Source organism: Mastomys coucha, unplaced genomic scaffold (genome assembly GCF_008632895.1).
Source record: "Mastomys coucha isolate ucsf_1 unplaced genomic scaffold, UCSF_Mcou_1 pScaffold8, whole genome shotgun sequence".
Taxonomy (NCBI): domain Eukaryota; kingdom Metazoa; phylum Chordata; class Mammalia; order Rodentia; family Muridae; genus Mastomys; species Mastomys coucha.
The window spans coordinates 34974397-34994805 of NW_022196914.1; the positions used below are offsets into that span (position 1 = coordinate 34974397).

The 20409-nt window shown below is 47.9% G+C and overlaps 1 protein-coding gene across 2 annotated transcripts; it reads left to right on the plus strand.

Annotated features, from left to right (window-relative positions):
• Positions 1-3308: 3308 nt before the first annotated feature.
• Positions 3309-20409, plus strand: Clptm1l (CLPTM1 like). Of its 2 annotated transcripts, none has more exons than XM_031359959.1 (17): positions 3309-3697; positions 4227-4327; positions 5520-5709; positions 7178-7326; positions 8358-8436; positions 10699-10816; positions 11157-11251; positions 11929-12013; positions 13184-13287; positions 14132-14197; positions 15027-15077; positions 15819-15901; positions 16684-16718; positions 17424-17479; positions 17565-17609; positions 18259-18374; positions 19848-20409. In XM_031359959.1, exons 1-17 carry the CDS (start codon positions 3536-3538, stop codon positions 19930-19932), a joined length of 1620 nt encoding a protein of 539 aa, XP_031215819.1. In that variant the 5' UTR covers positions 3309-3535; the 3' UTR covers positions 19933-20409. The 2 variants fall into 2 exon arrangements, with proteins under 2 accessions (XP_031215819.1, XP_031215820.1); XM_031359960.1 differs by having other exon boundaries at positions 3481-3697; positions 7181-7326.

Genomic DNA, 20409 nt, shown 5'->3' on the forward strand with positions numbered 1-20409 from the left:
GATACCACGTCATTGGACCTCCATGAAGAACTCAATGAGAAATTCTGGGATAATAAAAATGTGATTAGGAATATAAAAACCACTGCTTTGCATGAAATCAGCATGCCAGCCATTTTTTTCCGGGATCATCTCTGGCTTCTGCAGAACCAAAAATAAATCTGCCTCAATTTTACTACTTTGACTCTCCAGGACTCCTTTTAAATTTTTTATTTTCTCTCTCTTTTCCCCCTTCCTCCTCCTCCCTCTCCCTCCCTCCCTCTCTATCTCTCCCTCTCCCCCACCCCACCCCACCCCCGTGTGTGTGTGTGTGTGTGTGTGTGTGTGTGTGTGTGTGTGTGCATGGTCAGTGTTCATGAAACTGAAATCAGTGCTGGAAACGGGGATTATCCCTAATGTCTGAACAGACACAGCTACCTAGACTTCAGTTGTACCTAGTTGTGCAGGGTATCCAAGACTGGATGGGCTGTGAGGGCAGGAATCCAGCAAAGGTAGAACATTGGTTTCTGGGATTTGAACAAGAAGTTTCTACCCTGTGAAGAATGTTGGGAGACAAACTGTAAATTCAAGGGGCCCTGCTGGAACTAGTGCTTGACAAAGGGTGCCAACTTGGAATGCTGTCACATGCTGACCTAGCTCAGAAGCCAGGCTTCAGCTGGAGTTCCCTCCTGTGCAGGATGAAAACGGGGGTGGGGGTTGGAGGGGGAGGCTCGGGGATGTGAAAATACTTGTCCAGGCCCCAAGAGGGATCCACAATAGCAAATCTCTCAGGAAATCTGTGAAGTTGTATAGGCTCTTTCTCGGTGAGACCCTAAATGACAAATGCCCCACCTTGAAGCCAGCAAGGATGACAGCAGAAATGGAAAGTGACCAAGGTGTCACCAAGCCCATTTCAGCTATAAATATGGACCTGGAACCTGACCCCCCCCCAAAAAAATTAGGCATTTGGGGAATAGTGGGAATTCCCAGAGCTCCTGGGTTCTGAACCCCACTTCTGAGGCCTCCCTGCATCCTAGCACTTGCAGATGCCAAGAGCCTCACCCTAACAGGCTACTGAAGATCATAGGTTCATCCACAGGCTGATGAGAATAGGAAGAGTAACCTGTGAGCAAGACAGTTTTGCAATGAGCTTGAAGGCTTCATGCCTTCATTAGGGTTACATCACTGAGATCAGCTAGAGGGAAGGCCAGAGACATAGGACTGTCAGATGTCACTGCAAGGCTGACAAAATCATAGGAATAAGTGACTCTGAAGTCACTTTGTCATTTGACAAAGGTGTAGGAGTATAAGGTGTCTCAGATGGACCCAATGATCCTGCTCCAGCCCATTAGGAGTCTATGACCAAGTACCACCCCGTCTTTGTAACCACAAACCCTGCCCCCACCTGTTCCGACAAAGCCAGTTTCCCTATGATTCCTCCCAAGCCCTGTGCTAGGAGGTTTGGTGTCAGTCTGACACAAGTTAGTCTTTTTGGGAAGAGGAAACTTCAACTGAGAAAATGTCCCCACCAGATTGGCCTGTAGAAAGGTCTGTGGTACATCTTCTTGATTGATGACTAATGTGGCAGTGCCACCCCTCGGCTGTTGATCCTGGGTGCTATAGATAAACAAGCTGAGCAAGCCATGGGAGTAAGCTAGTAAGCAGCGTTCCTCCATGGCTTCTGCTTCGGATCCTTCCTTGATATCCTTCAGTGATATAGAAGTATAAGCATAATAAACCCTTTCCTCTCCAAATTTCTTTCAGTCATGGTATTCATCACAGCAATAGAAACCCTAAGACACCCTCACTCGGAAATAGGTGCTCCGTTTCTGAAACCTTCAATTTAATAGCACCATTTTTACAAGATGCCCAATCACACTTCTGACTGCATGTGTGAAAAACATGAGAATGCTATACAGGGCATGCCTATAGGAACAATGACCTCCAAAATTTCAAGGGGCAGTTTGTGAGGCCACCATAGAATAAGAAACTGGTCAACACTGAAAAACACCAACAGCCAATGAGCTTCTGAAAGCAAGAAAAATCATTTTTTGCTTCTCCCTTGATTTCTGCTGGCCACTGTCCTGGCTGTCACAGCACTGGCTACTTCACTCTAAAAATTATGTATACCCTAAACCAAGAAATATTTAAGAAGAGTAAAATGAAGCCCAGAAGAACCAATCCCTGATACTCTGTTATGCTTGCAGACAGAAGCCTAGCATAACTATCCTCTTAAGAGGTGTCCTCTTAAGAGGCTCTACCCACGCAGGGCAGTGGTGGCACATGCCTTTAATCCCAGCACTTGGGAGGTAGAGGCAGGTGGATTTCTGAGTTCTAGGCCAGCCTGGTCTACAGAGTGAGTTCCAGGACAGCCAAGGCTACACAGAGAAACCATGTCTCAAAAAACAACAACAACAAAAGAGGCTCTACCCAGTAGCCAACCAAAACAGGTACAGAGACCCACAAACATTAGACAGAGTTTGGGAAGTCTTGTGGAAGAGTTGGAGCAAGAATTGAGGGACCTGGAGGGGACTGGGCCCTTTGGGGGCTCCCAAAGACTGAACCGCCAACCATGGGCATACATGGGCTGGACCTACACACCACAACACAACACATATGTAGCAGATGTGCAGCTTGATCTTCATTCAAGTTCCCCAACAAATGGACCCAGGTTGTTGTATCTGAGTGGCCTCCCCACTTCTCAGATAAGAAGCCGGGGGAGGGGGGTGGGGGAATAAGAGGAGTGTAGGGGCTGACGTCAGGATGTAAAATGAATAAATTTAATGAGCCCAGATGGTTTTATCTGAGAGGGTAATGGGTGTGTAAGTCCGGGAAAAGGTCTCCTTGAGACATAACCTACCTCTGCCTATGTTAGTTAGCCAGGACCAACATTTACATTACCCCAAAGGAACTCATTTTTCTGACAAAAGGGGCAACTGACCTGTAAAAAGTCTTTTTGACCTTTTCTGGCCATCTTGAACTGCATGTAATCAACACAGTAACCTCACATCCGAGAAATTGGTATTTGAGTTTCCTGAGTCTCCTCCGTGTTTTCCTCACTTTTGGACTCTACCCTAGACTTTGAAGAGCCAGCACTATGGTCTCCACCATCATCCTAAGAAGCCGGCATCAACCTGCAGTAAGACTGCAGAGGGCCCAGAATAAGAACAGCAACGCACAGAAAACTCTTTCCAAGAACCGGGTGCCACCAAGGTCGGTGGCTCACCTGGGCTCCCAGAGGCATGCCGGGAGTACGGCGCAAGAACTGACGTCACGCAGGCGCGCCGGTCGTGCGGTCGTCGTGAGGTCGCGAGTGCGTGGCGGAGCGTCTGGCTCCCAGAGGGCCGCGCGCGCCCACTTCCGCCGGCGGCTCGGTCCCCGGAAGCGGCGGCCGGCAAATCCGGCGAATCCCCCGGCGCCGGGTGTGGGTATCGGGAGCATGCGGGGCGGCCGGCGGCCCGCGCGAGGCGCGTTGGTTTCCCCGCGGCGGCGGCGGCGGCGCGCGGCGGCTCTCCCGTGAGCGGCGGGCGGCGGCGCTCGGCCCGCAGGTTGCGGCGCCATGTGGAGCGGCCGCAGCTCTTTCACCAGCTTGGTGGTGGGCGTGTTCGTGGTGTACGTGGTGCATACCTGCTGGGTCATGTACGGTATCGTCTATACCCGTCCGTGCTCGGGTGACTCCAACTGCATCCAGCCCTATCTGGCCCTGCGGCCCAAACTGCAGGTGAGCGTCGGGGAGCCCTAAGAAGGCGCCTCCCGGCCGGGTGCTACCACACGTACTGGCACTGGTCAGAGACGGGTTGTGGGCTACCACCGTTTCCCCTTATCACTGATGTCACTGTCCAATGTTCTGGTTAGGTGGCAGTGAGAGCTGGAGTTGGGGCTTCTCTGTTCTCTGCTGCTCTCATGTTACCCCTTCGTACCCTGCTCTGCCCCGATTATAACTGTGATCGAGTTGCCCTAGACGTATTTCCTAACGGGACCCCAGTGGAAGTTACCAGGAGATCTCCAGCCATATGCAAGTCAGGCTGCTAGCTCTGCCCTCTCATCACCTGTGTCACTTCCTGGTTCTAGTGGGAATTCCGGACAGGTCAGCTCTACAGTTAGGTTCTTTGTTCACAGCTGTGTCACACAAGGCCATCTTGCCCAAGCTCACCCTCTGAAAGGTAGCCCTCAGATTGCTACCCTCTCACAATAGTTACCTGTTTTCTATCAGGACCTTTTGGCTATTCATTCTTGCTCACTCTTTCCAGCTGAGTGTTTACACCACCACACGGTCCAGCCTTGGTGCAGAGAACAATGTGGACCTGGTCTTGAACGTGGAAGACTTTGATGTGGAGTCCAAATTTGAAAGGTGTGGATGTGGGACAGATTGCCAAAGATGGGTTCCAGGATGTCTTGGATAGAGTTGTGTGTAGAGTGAGGACCATCCTATAGAAGCACTCCTGTCTAGGGTCTGTGTAAACAAGCTGAAACTAACAGGTGCCGAGTTTGTCACTTAGAAAGTAGCTTTTACTGCTGTCTGAGGGCAGTGTGGTTTATTACATACAGCTCATGTAGTCTCCCAAGGAATGATACATTGATCTACCTAATAGGAGTAGTTCACTTGTTACTTATAAGGAAGTGATCTTTGGCATTAGAATATAAATCTCAATGCTCAACTATGTACAGTAACTTTTGAGAGTTAACATGGTTTAGCATTTGACGTATGATTTTAACTTGTAAAAGTTCAAATAAAATTTGTAAAATTGCTCATCAAATTAAGGTCCTGTACTGCCCAACAGGTATCAAGATCACTAGCCAACCAATCTTCAGCTCCCACCAATGCATCATTGTCCATGCCTATTAGCCTGGCCCTAGGGTAGTTTTTAACTTCTGGTGTACATCCTCTTGAAATGGAGGTTAGACGTCCTGATGCCATTCACTAGTTTTATAGGGGTAAATCCTGCCTCCTGTTCATCGACCTGTGCCAGGACAGATAGTGAAACATTTCATTTTGGAGCCTGGAAGAAGTTGAAGCATGAGTGGTCCTGGAATAGCCGGTCCTGAGCTCCACTTCTGTTTGCACCTGCCAGAAACAACACAGTGGAGCAGTGTGCAGAGTCAGCACCTGTGTATTCAGAATGTCTCAGTTCCCTGCCGGAGACACCTCCTTTTAGAAGCTTTAGAGGAGCCCACACCCCGTGTGCTTCTGTAGCAGTTCCCACGGTGCCTTTTAAAGCAAGTCGTCCCTTCTGAGGCTCTAACGGAGGTGGGGAGTGCTATAACTTTCATAGTGCTTGGGACACAGTAGTGTTCTGACATTAGTACAGTCACAAGGCAGGTGGGTTTCATTTTTAGCAGTTCTGAACTAAAATTAGATTGTGTAAATCTAAAGAGATGATTAGCTGACGTGTGTATAAACAATGTAAGACAGGATGGTGATGCACACCTTTAATCCCAGCTGGAAGCTGGGACAGCAAGAATTTGAGTTTGAGGACTGTCTAAGCTACATAATAAACATGGAACCTAACATATGCATGTTTAAAATGACTCTTCTATTTTAGGACAGTTAATGTTTCTGTACCAAAGAAAACAAGAAACAATGGGACGCTGTATGCATATATTTTCCTACATCATGCTGGGATTCTACCCTGGCAAGATGGGAAACAGGTACATGTGGTCAGTACTCTGACTACCTACATGGTCCCCAAACCAGAAGAAATTAACTTGCTCACTGGGGAGTCTGCTACACAGGTAAGGGTCTTTGTTCGTTTGTTTGTTTGTTTGTTTTGTTTGTTTTTTTGAGGCAGGGTTTCTCTGTATAGCCCTGGCTGTCCTGGAACTCACTCTGTAGACCAGGCTGTCCTCGAACTCAGAAATCTGCCTGCCTCTGCCTCCCAAGTGCTGAGATTAAAGGCTTGCGCCACCACCACCCGGCTCAGATAAGGGTCTTAACTGATCACTGTAGCCGTCTTGTGTCTCTTGTTCAGAGTTTGTGTGCATGTCTATAATGGCAGCTTAAAGGAATTTGAATTATCTTTATTTGAATTATATCCCATGTATTTGTAGACACAGTACATCAGGGTAGTGATGAGCAGTGATTCATAGCACTCTAGCATTCCTGGCTCAGGGCCTTCTGCATCTTTGCGTGAGTGTGTCTGCCTTCTTAGAAGGGCAGTTACTCTTCAGAGTTCACCTGTACTATCAGGTGAGAGTCATCATGTATACAAAGGCACATGCATGTACATACACAATGTAGGACTGCATGCCTGGGCATTTATGCTTGTAATTCAAAATTATAGGAAGGGTATGGATACTATTTATATTTGTTCACCTGTAGAAAACTATATGCAAAGGAAACTTTACTCACAAAAGTGGTTGTTCACCCAAGTAAGTTGGCTCATTCCTGATACCCTAGTGCTTGAGGCTGAGACAGGAAGGTTGCCATAGGTTCCAGAGCAGTCTGAATTATAGACCAAGACTGTTGGGTCATGGGCCCATGGCAGAGAACAGAGCTTCACTGTCTGGGTCCGTATTGAGTAAAGCTAAGACAAGTTACAAAATAAGAACGATGGCAGCTTAGCAGGAAGCAGCCATAGTCTAGGGGTAGGAACGTATTTTAAAATCCTCTTCTTGTTTGTGGTCCTCCACTGTCTCCTTAGGGGCAGGTGGAGAGGGCTTCATGATGGGAGAAGACTGGTATCTTGTTTGTGACGGGTATGGAGCTTCTGGATCTATTAAACGCAGGCTGTGGCCATTATTGCTAGGGACATGAAGTGCTGTGTGTGAGTTTTTGTTCGGGAGGAAATAAGGTAGTGCTGCTTCCTAGCCACGTCGTCTGGGTTTGATTTGCCCAGAGTTTTCTCCCTGGGTCTAGTTTTATCTAAAACAGATGCCTAATCCTATGCATCTCTTTCCAAGACTGCACTGTACTCACTTCACCTGCTCTTGGTAGTCTTTCCCCAGCCGACAGGAATACAGGCCACCTGTTAGATCCCCAGTCCCTGATTCCTCAGTACTGCTTCCTCGTGGTCTCATAGAACCAGGTGGGAGGAAGGAAAATGTGCTCTGAGACTGATAGCCGAAGGTCGCTAGAACAGCCAAGTAGGCCTTTCCCACTTTTGCCAGTCTAGGGAGCCAGTGGCTTCCCAGATGGAGGCCAAGACCACCCTGTTGCCACAGGCTGGTCTCAGGTAATATCGCCCCAATTTCTATCTCATAGCAGCAAATAGAAGCAGAGAAGAAGCCATCGAATGCCCTAGATGAACCCATCTCTCACTGGCGACCAAGGCTGACCCTGAATGTGATGGTGGATGACTTTGTCTTTGATGGTTCCTCCCTGCCTGCAGATGTGCATCGGTACATGAAGATGTAAGTCTGTAATGGAACCCAGGGAGGGACGCTACTCTTAGAACTGATGGCAGAGCAGACATCAGTTTGGTGAGCCCAAATAGAGTATGCCGTACCTGAGTTCTGGACCCTGCCAGTGTTGTGTTGTGAGCTGCCCTGCCACAGAACCCATCCAGCTCTTTGCTTAATCATCTGGAGGTTATGATGATCAAGGTGGCTGACAAGATTAAGAGAAAGTGAAATTCCATCTGGCATATCGTGCTCTTTAATCTAAGAAAGTGTCCCAGCTGCACGGAAACAGAAAGCATAAGTTAGCTGTGACTACTGTGCACTCTTTGGCTTTGCCCTGTCCTCATGCTACCTAGGCCATGAAATGTGGGATTTTGTAACTAGATTCACTTAAAGATTTCATCTCTAGGTTGTGTAACCTAAATATTGCTTGCCATCCTTAGTTACGTGTACTTGTGATGGTGTTCAGGAAGCCCAGTGCTGAGATCCATCAGTATGCCCTCATGGTATCATGTGGCTTCTGAGAGTGGCTAGCTGAGAGTCACTTCTAATCACAACAGATAATTTCTCTGGCATTGTCAAAGATTTCATACAGGACATTGAACCTGTTAAACAAGAACTCCTCTACCACTGAGCTAAAACCTCAACCCTAAATTTTTTTTATATAAATTCTGATTTGTGTGCATGCTCCAATTTTTAAGCATTTGGTACAGAAAGGGCCAGCCCTGACCTTGTCTCCAGCCTTCCTCTCAAGTAGCCTGCTACAGTATATGAGTAGCTTCCCTCCAGGCTACCCTGTGTTGTAGCTAGTGCCCTATACCATTCACTTAGAGGGAGGTGTGTGGGTCTTCCTATTGTGGCTATAACTGTTGCCATGGGATGCTACCATCTCTTGCTTCTGTTTGGAAAGTTCTAAGATACCAGTAGCAAAGGTGCAGCCAACAGTGATGCTGGGTGAGATACTCCTAGTTTCTCAATGTATTTAGTGACCCAAGCGGATAAGTCTGACACTGATTGTAGGTTCTTGTGCTTCAAACCCCCAGGATTCAGCTTGGGAAGACAGTGCACTACCTCCCCATCCTGTTCATTGACCAGCTGAGCAACCGGGTGAAAGACCTGATGGTGAGCCGTGCTCTCGGTGCCTTGCTCTGGATTCAGAGTGGAGGGATGCCTCTTAGCACATGTTGAGCCCACATAGAGGTCTCAGTACCTGGTTGGGTTCTAGTTCTTGTGGTAGCTGCTTGTGGGGTCTCCTTCTGGTAATAGATTCTTAGAGTATTCATCAGGATCTTGGGTGGTAGTCCCACAGAGCTCCACCAGAAAGGCCTGCATGCCTGCTCCTGGTATGTGAGGCTTGTGATGCTTCATAGTTTCTTGCACAACTTCTTGTCCTTAGGGATAGTCCTGCTGTGGGACCAGAGATTCATATCTGAACCAAGCCTGGGAGGAAGTCACAACTCATAGTATAGCCATGAGCAATGCCAGTATCCTGTGGATATGAAATGGCTACCCTGATGTTCTTGTTATAGCCAATAAAAATTACATTTTTCCAAAGAGAACAAGGGTGTTTTGAGAGTAGCAGAAATGTGGCTGAATTTTGGCTTTGCATTATAACAAGAATAACAGTGGTTAACACCACATCAAGTACCATGTTAAATATCTCATGTTTGTTGTAATAGTTCCTGCCAGGAGCTGTGTTCTTCACAGTGGAAATAAGTTGGGATAGGAAAGGAGAGCTCTGACTGGGGTCACAAATGAGCAAAGATTATAAGTGAGTACCTGTGTGCCTCTCCCACTGTCATTTGTTAGTGTTCCCTAACAGGCAGCCTAGATCTTTTCTTGAACAGAATCAAGGCTTAGAGAACAAGGAGCTTACCATAGGATTCCCCTCAGAGCCTGCCTGGGCTTATTCTGGCTGTGGCCCAGTATCACAAGCCTCACAGTCCCTAATACAGGGTCCTCTACTTTCCTCGGGTGTCACCTGCACCTGGATGACCTGTGGGTAAGGGACAGGGCAGTCTGTAGTAAGGAGGTCTGACTGACTTCTTCCCCCCTTCTCTGACTTGGTTTCTCCTTGTTTAAAGTTCACGACACTGGGTTCTGTGAAATGTACAAGCTGTACTTTGTAAACCTGGGACTCTAAACATACTGCAAGACCTAATAGTACTGACTTTTTGTAAGCAATTGGGAAATCGTGTCCAGTGACTATATTTTTGTGCCTAGGAATCTACATGTAGATAGAGGCAGAGGCTGTAGACCAATGTCTGCAGATTGTGTGTTCTAGTGGTCCTTCTCGTTGGATCCTTACACACTATAGTACCTTTGGCAAACCCTACTTAGACATAGGAGTGAGCGAGTAGGCAACTAGCTTTGCTTTGGTGCCTTTTTTTTATCTTTTGCTTTGTCTCGTGTGAGCCATTTGTCAGAATATTGTCTTTAGGGGACAGCCTAGTCTGCTAAAGTGGTCCAGCCAACAAGCTGTCTGATGGGATCTTACAATGTCATCCCTGGGACAAGTCTGGCCATTTAGGGTTGTTCAGAGCCTCTGCTGCCTACAGTAAAGCAGGCTTCTGTGTTGTGAAGAGTCCCAGCACCTAGCTACCAAGTCCTAAGCCTGGTGGCTGCTTAACCATGACACATTTCAGGTTGCTAGCTCCATTGTGAGTGACCATCATGCCTTTAACACCAGTGGTGTTTGTGGCATGCGGTTGGGGCAGGAAGATTAGATGGATGATATGTGTCCACTTATGACATGTCCTGCACCATCAACATGACCACATTTCACCTGCTACAGGGTGGAAATTGAAGTGCTGTCTCTTCATGAGAGAGAGCATTTAGGCATGCCCTTTTTGTGTTCAGTCTCCCACTCTTCTAGGACAGGGCATGGCACCTCAGCCAAGCATTCTTACCTTCCCTTAGCTCAGCTAGTAAGCTGACCAGTTTCCTGCCAGTGCTAGTTATGAGCCTATTTTTTCAGGGCTTGTGCAGCTTGAAAAATGCTGGAGACGCATGGAACTACTTAGATGCTACTTAAAACAATGAGCTCATCATTAGAAGTAATACATTGGAATGTAGCTGGTGAAAAGATGAGTGCCCAGAAATGTCAGTGGGTGGTTCAGATTGGAGATAGTAGCTGGCAGACAGCTCCCATCCTGTGGAAAAGGCTCAGTCTGAACAGGAAAGAGCCTAGGAAGAAGAATGACATTGCATCAGACCTTGAACCCAGCAAGGCCCACTGGGGCTGGCATGGAGCTGCACAAGGTTATGCAGGGACCTGTCAGGGTATCAGTGTCTATTGGGATCTGGTGCATGGCTGCAGGGTGTTGCACTGAGTCCTGGCCATGTTTGATAGCTCTCCCTCACCTATGGATTTCTTGGTGGCAGGTGATAAACCGATCTACCACTGAGCTGCCACTCACTGTGTCCTACGACAAGATCTCATTGGGGCGGCTGCGCTTCTGGATCCACATGCAGGATGCCGTGTACTCCCTACAGCAGTTCGGTGGGTGGACCCAGGGCCCTAGGCCAGGGTGGAATGGGGTGTTTGGTGAAGCCAAGCCATGCCATGGCTGCCTGTTCCCACACTGCTGTACTCGCTGCTCGGGGTCATTTGTGGGGTCACCTTTGGCCTGTGGTCAAGAAGCTTGCAGTGCTTTGGTTCCTCTATCCCTTTGAATGTGACTGTAGGAGTTAACTGAAATTGACTTTATTCAGAGCACAGTATGCTACAATTTCTGTAGACTTTTACTCCAGACAAGATGTACGTTTTCTACAGTCGGAAGAATATTTGTGATATTAGATAAGACTAAAATGGCTCTTCTTAAATTATGTTTTCCTTTCAGGGTTTTCAGAAAAAGATGCAGATGAATTGAAGGGAATTTTCGTAGACACCAACTTATATCTCTTAGCATTGACCTTCTTTGTTGCAGCCTTTCACGTGAGCTGTCCCCTGGGTTCTTGTCACGGGGAATAGGGACAGACGTTGGGGTGGTTCATTGGGCACTGACACATATAGTTGGGGTCAGTTGACCTAGTTCCTGGGTTCTGCACAGCCTCTGGCCCCTATTGTTTCTTGTCCAGGTGCCAATACCTCTAGAACTGTGTTGCCCAGCTAGGAAAGTGAGCAGTCCTGCCTGTGTGTGTCATGTTCGTATGTGGTGCACAGAGGAACTAGAGAGCTCTCTGATAGTGTGCTGGATACAGTCAGGGTGCATAGTAGGGAGGCATGGGGTATAGTGGACATTCTGGGCCTAGTTTCTACAAAGCAGATGTAACTTTAAAGGCCACTGTCTATAAAGGTGACCGTAAGAAGTCACAGTGAGAAACTGGACTGTTACAAGTAACGAGTGACACCTAGGTTGGGGTGCCTGGTTGACCACATCCCAAGATACACTCTCCCTGGAATTTGACTCAAAGATGTGTGTTTGAAAAATGTCTCCCTCCAAATTCCACAATTCTGGCCTTTGAAATGTGTATCGGTGGGTTCCATAGACAGTGAACATGTCTTGTTAAACCCAAGGTTTGGGCCTAGTATACGTGTAGACTGCCTGCTCAGTCAGTGAAAGTGCTGTAAGTGACTAGACTGCAAGCTGCTGTCCTGTCTGTTCTTTACAGCTTCTTTTTGATTTCCTGGCATTTAAAAGTGACATCAGTTTCTGGAAGAAAAAGAAGAGCATGATTGGAATGTCTACCAAAGCAGGTAGGGCCCAGGAACAGTCTACCCACCCAGGGGCTCCCTGTGAAGCTTGCAACTCTTGCCTGCTCCTCAACAGTCCTAGATTTGTGCTTGGCTGCGAGATGCTTCTTAAGTTGGATAGCATAGCCCCAGGCCCTGTCTCAGCAGTCTCAGTGGTCAGTGAGCGTCTCCGAATCCCACTGAGGCTATAGACCACAAGGCACAAGCCTTCTATATGAGGGTGTGGAGTTGGGCTGCCTATGGAGGCACAAGGTGCATGATCCTATTGGGCAGTTTGGTTATTCATAGATTCCAATACAGCACCAGACCTTTTGTCAGCCAGCTCCCTCCTGCTTGATAGGGCTCTGGCTGCTGGCTTTAGAGTCAGTTTTCAAAATAAATCACCAGTTCTTGGAGCAGTACGCTCATCAGTGAGACCTGACTTCGCAGAATCATTTCACTGAATAAGATCCAATATGATGGTTTTGCTCTATAAAAGAAGGGGCAGTGGCTAGTAGGTAGAGTTGTCATGATGATAGCAGGCTTTGAGGTGAGTATAGGTGCAAGTATAAGGGATAGAATTGAGAGGCTGCTTCAGCAAGAGCTGAATTTGACTGGCAGGATCTGGCCCAGTGAGTGTAAAACCCAAGGCTTCCAGGGAAGCTGTTCAGTGTCTTCTCAGGCACCTGTGGAGAAGCTTCCTGCTGAATCTGGTAACTGTAGTCCTGACCTACTATGTCTACAGAGTCCATCCTGTGAGCAAAAGCATAGCTTTACAAAAGAAGCAAACCCAGAATGGTACAAAACAAGAGAATATAGAGTATGGAAGCACTCAGGCCGGGCAGCCAACCAGTATCTGTGCTTATTATGTCTCTACTGTCACTCAGATCGGGTACCTGCTTAGACCATGCCCTCTACCCTCTGCTCCACTCTGGCTTCTGGTAATTAAAGTGCTTTGATGAGATGCAGGGTTGTCTGCTATCCCTTTTGTCTTCCCTGGTGCTAGGCATAAAACCCAAGAACTGTACGCTCTTAGGTACAGGCTCTACTGCTGAGCAACACCTCCAGCAGAGCTTTTTGTGGCTGACTGGAGATGGGAAGGGAGGGAGGGGAGATAGGTTTACGGGTGGTTGGAGGTGTGTGCAAGGGGTAGATAAAATTTGCCCTCACCTCCTTGTGTGTTCATATCCCAAGTGCTCTGGCGTTGCTTCAGCACTGTGGTCATCTTCCTCTTCCTGCTCGATGAACAGACAAGCCTGCTGGTGCTGATCCCTGCAGGGGTTGGGGCTGCCATTGAGGTGAGTCCCGGAAACCATGCTGGGTCAGGGGTGGGCTTTCTGTGAGGTCTGTGAACTTCAACACTTGCTCAGCTGCTCTGAGTGCTGAAACAGGCTATTTGAGGACCTACACACCTCGAGAAACAGGTTTAGAGAGGCTGGGTAAGGAAGTATCTAAGGGTACATCTTGGAACAATAGATCATGTTAGACTTGTATTAACAAGTTTGATAAGCTCTAAGTGAAACAGAAGGTTGATGTGACACTGAAGAAGCTCCTGGAAGTTGGAATGGAACAGTCACATGGTAGTCAATGCCACTTGACACCTTGTGACCCTGTGCTTCTGTGAGATGCTTGTAGAAGGGAGCCATAGGGGCCCAATCTGGAAGGAAGACACCAAGCAGGCCAGATCCAGAGGTCTAGTTCTCAGAGTTGGTTCTGTTGAGTACCTGCCCTTGTAAATGCTTGTTAAGAGAAGGTGCCTGGCACAGTGACAGCATGAAAATCCATCTCGGAGGCAATGTTCTAGACCTGACCTTAGTAAATGCTGCTGGCACAGGGTTACAGTGAGGGTATTGAGGAGGCCCTGGATCCTAGTGAGACTAGGGAAAGACTTGGGGCCCAGGATGAAGACTCCCTAGATTTAGAGTAGGTGTAAGTACTGATTTCCTTGTGTTTTACCAGTGACTGCACATTCTACCTAGTGGACAGCCATGAGTGTATGTGGTGCAGAGCCTTTCCAGTCCACAGATGGCCATGAGAGGTGGAGGGAAGAGAATCATTGACTAATGGGCCCAGGGGTGAGGGTGCCAGTCTACCTTATCCAGCATCTCAGAATTAAATGTACATTTCCTTGTCTCCCTTCAGCTTTGGAAAGTGAAGAAGGCATTGAAAATGACAGTAGCCTGGAGGGGCTTGAGACCTGTGTTTCAGGTGAGACCTCTAGTGACTACTCCAGATACAACTATTCCTGAGCAGACTGGCCAGGCCATCATTTTGTAGTCCCCTCAAGTTAGTGCTTGAACCTTCTGGAGATACTTTATCCTGTCTTTCCTGCCTGGTACAGAGCTTTCCAGCACACAGGCACATGCATGCTAGAGTGTCCCCATGAGACAGGGAGGACCCTCACACAGGTGGGCTTTGTAGTTCTTAGCTTGTAGGACTTCACTAATAGAGCTCCCATCAGCTTTCTAATCAGTTGCTAATTCTTTTTTTTTTTAAATTAGATATTTTCTTTATTTACATGTAAATTTCTCCATTCCCAGTTTCCCCTCCAAAAAACAAAGAAACAAACAAAAACAACAAAAACAAACCCCTGTTGCCTCCCCCCTCCCCATGCCTGCCACCCCACCCTCTCCCACTTATTGGCCCTGGCATTCCCCTACACTGGGGCACAGAACTTTCACAGGACCGAGCTCCTCTCCTCCTATTGATGATCAAAAACTGCATTGTATTGGCACAGTGACAGGCAGGTAGATCAATGGAACCGAATTGAAGACCCAGAAATGAACCCACGTACCAATGGTCACTTTATCTTTAACAAAGCAGTTGCTAATTCTTTCTTCACCTGATTCATGAGAAGACTGGGCTGACTCTGGGCCTTTGTGATGGTACAACAGGGGCAGGAGTGGCCAGAGGCTGGGTACAGCCAGTATTGGCACTGAGGGTAGTGCAGTGGGCCTACACTGCTTATTGTTCCAGTGCCAGCTTTGTGTGGTGATAGTCTCCTGAGTCAACTGACATTATATTAATCTTACAACAGTTTGGCACCCATAGTGAATCTGAGAGGAAGACTGAGAAGTATGATGCTCAGGTAAGCAATTGAGGACCCTGTGACACCATAAGGTATTGATTGGGTTCTTGTAATTTGGGGGAACCTGTCCTGAGAATGCAATAGAACCAGCCTGAATAGCAGTCCCAAGAGTGAACATGTGGATGTCCCCTCTTCCTAGGGAAGAAACATGCTCCCAGGACACAGATTCCCAGTTTGTTACTTGGACAGTTCCTGGTGCTTAAGAGATCATTTCTGCTAGCCAGCTGGCTTCTCTGTGCATTCATACAGAGGCCACAGGAAGCACTCTAGCACCTAGACTCTAGTAGCTTTCCACTGCTACTAGGGAGTGGGGACATGTTGGATTTAATAGGATGTCTCTGTGCAGGATGGTTTTGGTGTTTCAGTTCAAAGCTCAGATATTTGCAGTTTAGATTTTAGTGAGATGATAACAAATACCAAACCAGAGTAAATACAGGGACTGTGGTGCAGGTGCAGCCTGGGTCTATGACTGCAGGCTTCCTTGGTTTCTCCTGGCTGAAATTGCCACATTGATGCAGGCAGCATATCTGATCCATCACAGTCACTGCTGTCCATGGTGTGCATTGAAGGTCTCACTTTGGGGTCTTAGCAGAATTCCATGGCCATTAGACACAGTTATACTATTACCCGAAATTATTGGGGTCCCACCTTTTTTGCTTGCTCTCCTCGTAAGTTAGATGATGCATCTGCTGAGGTGGTTGGTGGTTGGGAAATTTAACTGGAAACTGCCTTTCCTCGCAGGCCATGAAGTACTTGTCTTATCTGCTCTACCCTCTCTGTGTCGGGGGCGCTGTCTACTCACTTCTGAATATCAAGTATAAGAGGTGGGTACTGCAGCGTTCACACCCTCAAGTCTTCTCTACTGAAAGCCTGGTTTGGTTTCTGAACACAGGGTATCTGTACCTGGTAAACCCCACCCCCACTCCCAACCCCCTGACCCTAGCTGCCAGGAACTCAGGACTCTTCTGCTGTTGCTCTGAAAGTCAGTACTAGGCCTTTATCTCCTCTGGGTTGTGAAAAGGACAGGAACCATGACATGCCCTTATGTGTCTCAGGAAATCAAAGGCTATAGGGACCACATGGTAGGCAGAGGAATTCATATCTTCAATCTGGGAAGTGCAAGCTTTCCCCTACTTCATCACTGACCTTTGAGTACAGAGATTGGACAGTTTGAAAGAGGAAAAAGCTAACACTAGGCTGCTGCTGTGCTCATTGGTTTCAGCTGGACAAGAAGAGTCAGAAGGGCTAGGAGAAGTCTTGGGACCCTGTGTCCAGTGGAGAGATGTGGGCAGTGTATTTCTGGGGTCAGGAAGATATTAGGATAAGTAAGCAGCATGAGCCAGGTAGGATCCCAGGGTTGAATGCTGTACATAGGATCATATCTCACTGAAGTACAATGAATGTACAGAATGAAATCTGTTTATTCGGAGTGGTGTCTCCCCGCATGAGTCAGCTTCCATAGAGGGCTGTCTGCAGGCTGCCGTGACATCCCAGCTACCCTGGGTGTTAAAATAGTTTTTCAGGAGGGTACTTCTCTTTCATTTTAACGTTCAGCAGCATGCCCATAGCCTCTCTGAGGGTCACAACTCCTTTACTTCTATTTCAGTTGGTACTCCTGGCTCATCAACAGCTTTGTGAATGGTAAGTACATGTGTCTCCTTGGTGATACAGTGGGTGCTGGCTTTCCTGTTCCTCTCCATCACTTGTGGGACAGGTTTCTAGGATTAAAGACCAGCTAGTCCCTTACTTTTATAACTCATACAGTGCCCAGCACTGTGGTGCCTGAGCACCAAACAAGCCTGTCCCTGAGCTTGAATAAATACTCCAGTGGATAGTCTGTTTACTTCCCCAGAGTATGTTAAGTTACCTTCTGTGGACATGCTGGGAGGCTAGTGGATGCCCTGCTGTTCTGTGTGTGCTTCACAGCACATGGTCTCCATATACTGGGTGTGTCCCATGGCTAAGTGTCACAGAGTTGTATTCTCATGCTTTGGGGTGTACTGATGAGCAGTAGTAAGGTCAGGCAGCCTCACAATAAGCAGATAGTTCTGGATGGCCATGTGTCCAGGGATGAGTCCCAGACTTAATCCTGGCACCTTCCCGAATGCACCTCTGATGACCTTGGTGTCCAGCACTTGCTTAATCCTGGGAACAAAAGTCAACAGCAATCAGTAATAAGTGTGCTGCTTTTCTGATACGTCCTTGGCTCTTGGTGAGTTTAATAGCAAGCAAGCTGCACTGTGACAAGGCCAGCAGAGGTCTTTTGGAAGCTGGGTGTCCTGGTGTGCATAGCCCTAGCAGAATGTATGTTGAGTTCTTTTTCATGGATGTTTTCTGTTTCCATAGGTGTCTATGCCTTTGGCTTCCTCTTCATGTTGCCCCAGCTTTTTGTCAATTACAAGGTAAGGCCAAGGGGTCTCTGCTAAGGCAATACCCTATCTTGTCTATGTTGCCTCTGGCTGACCTATGGCATTGTCCTTGTTTCAGATGAAGTCAGTGGCACACTTGCCTTGGAAGGCCTTTACCTACAAGGTAAGCCACAGGTCTCTGCCAAGAGTGGCTAGAAGACTCTTTGTGGGGTACATTTATATGAGCTCACCTATGTACACGGACTATGTACACAGTAGTTTTGGCCCTGTCCACTTGGTTGAAAACTTAAGCCATCTTTTCAAACTCTGAAGAGCTACAAACTGTGCAGGATGAAGGTTCTCATAGTCATAGTAAGGGAGAATTTTGAGTGAAAGGCCATGTTCCTTTTTTGGCAACATTGTCAAAATGCAAATGTGTTTCGGCCCAGTAATTGAGTGTTTGAAACCAGACCCCTGTGTCTTCCCAGCCCTGCCTAGAACTCTTCATAAAGGGTTGGTGAGGCTGAGCTAGTCAGAAGGAATTTCAGTTCTCTAAGGAGCCAGCCCCAGTGCTGCTCTGTTCATCTTTCCCAGCTAACTTCTTTTCTCCCCGCACAGAAAGCTGCAGATCCTTGTGGGCCTGATATACACGGGCCTGGGAACCTGCTGTCCCACTGGTGCTGCTCTGGTATATCTGCACTAGATCTGCACTCCCTTGCTGTGAACATTACAGTTCTAGGTCCCGCCATATGCTGAGGGGCAGCTCACTGATTTGGGTTATAAAACAGGACTCCAGCTCTGTGGTAGTTTCGCTGCTCCATCTTCCATTGCAGGCTTTTAACACCTTCATTGATGATGTCTTTGCCTTCATCATCACCATGCCCACATCCCACCGGCTGGCCTGTTTCAGAGATGATGTGGTCTTCCTGGTCTATCTTTACCAGCGGTGGTGAGTGTGTCCATGCAGCACCTCCTCAGTGTACAGCCCTTCACCTGTCTGTCTTTTTGGGCAGACTTGGCAGGTGGTGGCTTTTCTCTGTTGCCCAAAATAGGTTCCAGCTGTGTCGTGTGATGACACAGTGCAGAATTGTTCCCTGCACAGTTGTTTCGAGAGTCCAGCAAATAGTCCTCAAGCACAGGTCTCTAGTATGAGGCAGTGTTGGGATGCTGGTCTTCTCTTAGGCTGCATTCCCTGCAGATAAAGGTCAGTGGTTCCCTCACCTGGACCTGGACTGTACCTAGCAGCAGTAGGTAGTAGCAACCAGGGCCTCAGACCAACAGCTCAGCCAAGCTACCAGTTTATCCAAGGAAGAGCCTCTAGGATACATACTAAAATGCAAATGCTTACCTATCCTCCCTTTTCCCCTCTGGGCTGGCATCTGGCCTTTCCATCAGCCTCAGCCTGTGGGCTGTGTCTGGGGTAAGGCCAGGTTTGGGGAATTCCTAAAACAAACCTTAAAACTGATAGAGGTTCAGGCTATCCATCTCCTCTGACCTCAGAGCTTAAATCTATGTTGAGGAAAAGGCTTCTCTATGGAGTGTTGACACCTCACCTCCCATCCTCCAATAGTTGGCAGTAGAGGTTGCCCCACCTCCACCCCCGAATCTCTATAAGGTGACAACTCTTTTCTCTAGCTTCCTAAGCTGTGGCCAACCTATGCAGGATGAGCCTGTTTTCCCAAAGCTACTTCCGCTGCCTGCAGATGTTCTTGGGCTAGGACTGTTTGTCCATGTACTTGTGTATCTGAGAAGGATGTTGTCATAACACAGTACCACATCCACATGCTGAATGAGGTCTCGTTCCTAGGTTTTCATATGCATACTTGGTTCCCTCACACACCTGAAGGTAGAAGTAAGCTTGTGGGGAACCCTGACTACCTGGTGCAAGGTTGTTCTTAGGAGTCCCATGTCAAGCCAGCAGGGTCCTTGAAGTGGTTCCCCAGGGCTTTTGGTGATAGTGGGCTTGTTTAAAGCTGAAGTCTGGTTGTTTGTGGGCACAGCATCCCTCCTCACCTTAGTGTCCTCATAGAAGCAGGGTGTTTTGCTAGAGTGGGAAGGAAGTCTCAGGATTGAAGAGCATAGCCTCTGCAGGCAGAGCGCTTGAAGCTATGGAAGCATCTAGAACTACTGATTCTGTAACTGCCTGAAACTTTTCACAGTTCTACACATGGAGGCCTCTCCAGACCCCACTCTGCAGGGCTGCTGTCCTTCTCTGGTTAGCCCAGCTCTCATTTCCTAACCCTGCAGAATAGGACACATGAGAGATGGGAGGCACCCCCAGGACCTATGAAGGTTGCAGATGTTGAGGTGGCCCAACATCTGGGATGTTTTCAGAGGAACTGGGATGTTTTCAGAGGAACTGTGTTCTCTTGAGGACATAAGGACTTGCCTTGCTAATAGTCATCCATCCCTACCATTGCAGGCTTTACCCTGTGGATAAGAGCAGGGTCAATGAATTTGGGGAGTCTTATGAGGAGCAGCCCAAGCGGAAGCCCCACCCAGACTGAGCATCTCGGCCCAGGCTCCCAGGCGGCACTGCACAGCACACTTGGGCCATGAGTATTCCTGGGGCTTTGGGAGAATTCCTAGATACCACATCTTCTGCGTTGCCAAATCCCTCTGAGCATTTCTCAGTATCCCTGAGCACCCTCTCTTCTCGTGTTTGGAAGGAACCATAGCACTTAACCATACACCCCACATGAACTTGGGTCTTGGTGACGGTGCCAATGGGCAATCACCTAAGGGTAGCTCTCAATGCATGAGTGTCCCATGGCAGCCAGTAGACACCTGAGCACACAGGGGTAGGGAGCATGATGGATTTCCATGTCAGCTTGTCCAAGTGCTCCTTATGTGGATTTCACACACAAGTCATTCTATACCAACTCTGGGATCAAATGGCTCTTTTTCCCTTTTGTTTAAAATTTGATTGTTTAAAGCTTAATGTATGTATGTTTCTATTTTAAAATAAATTTCTTTGGCTGTGA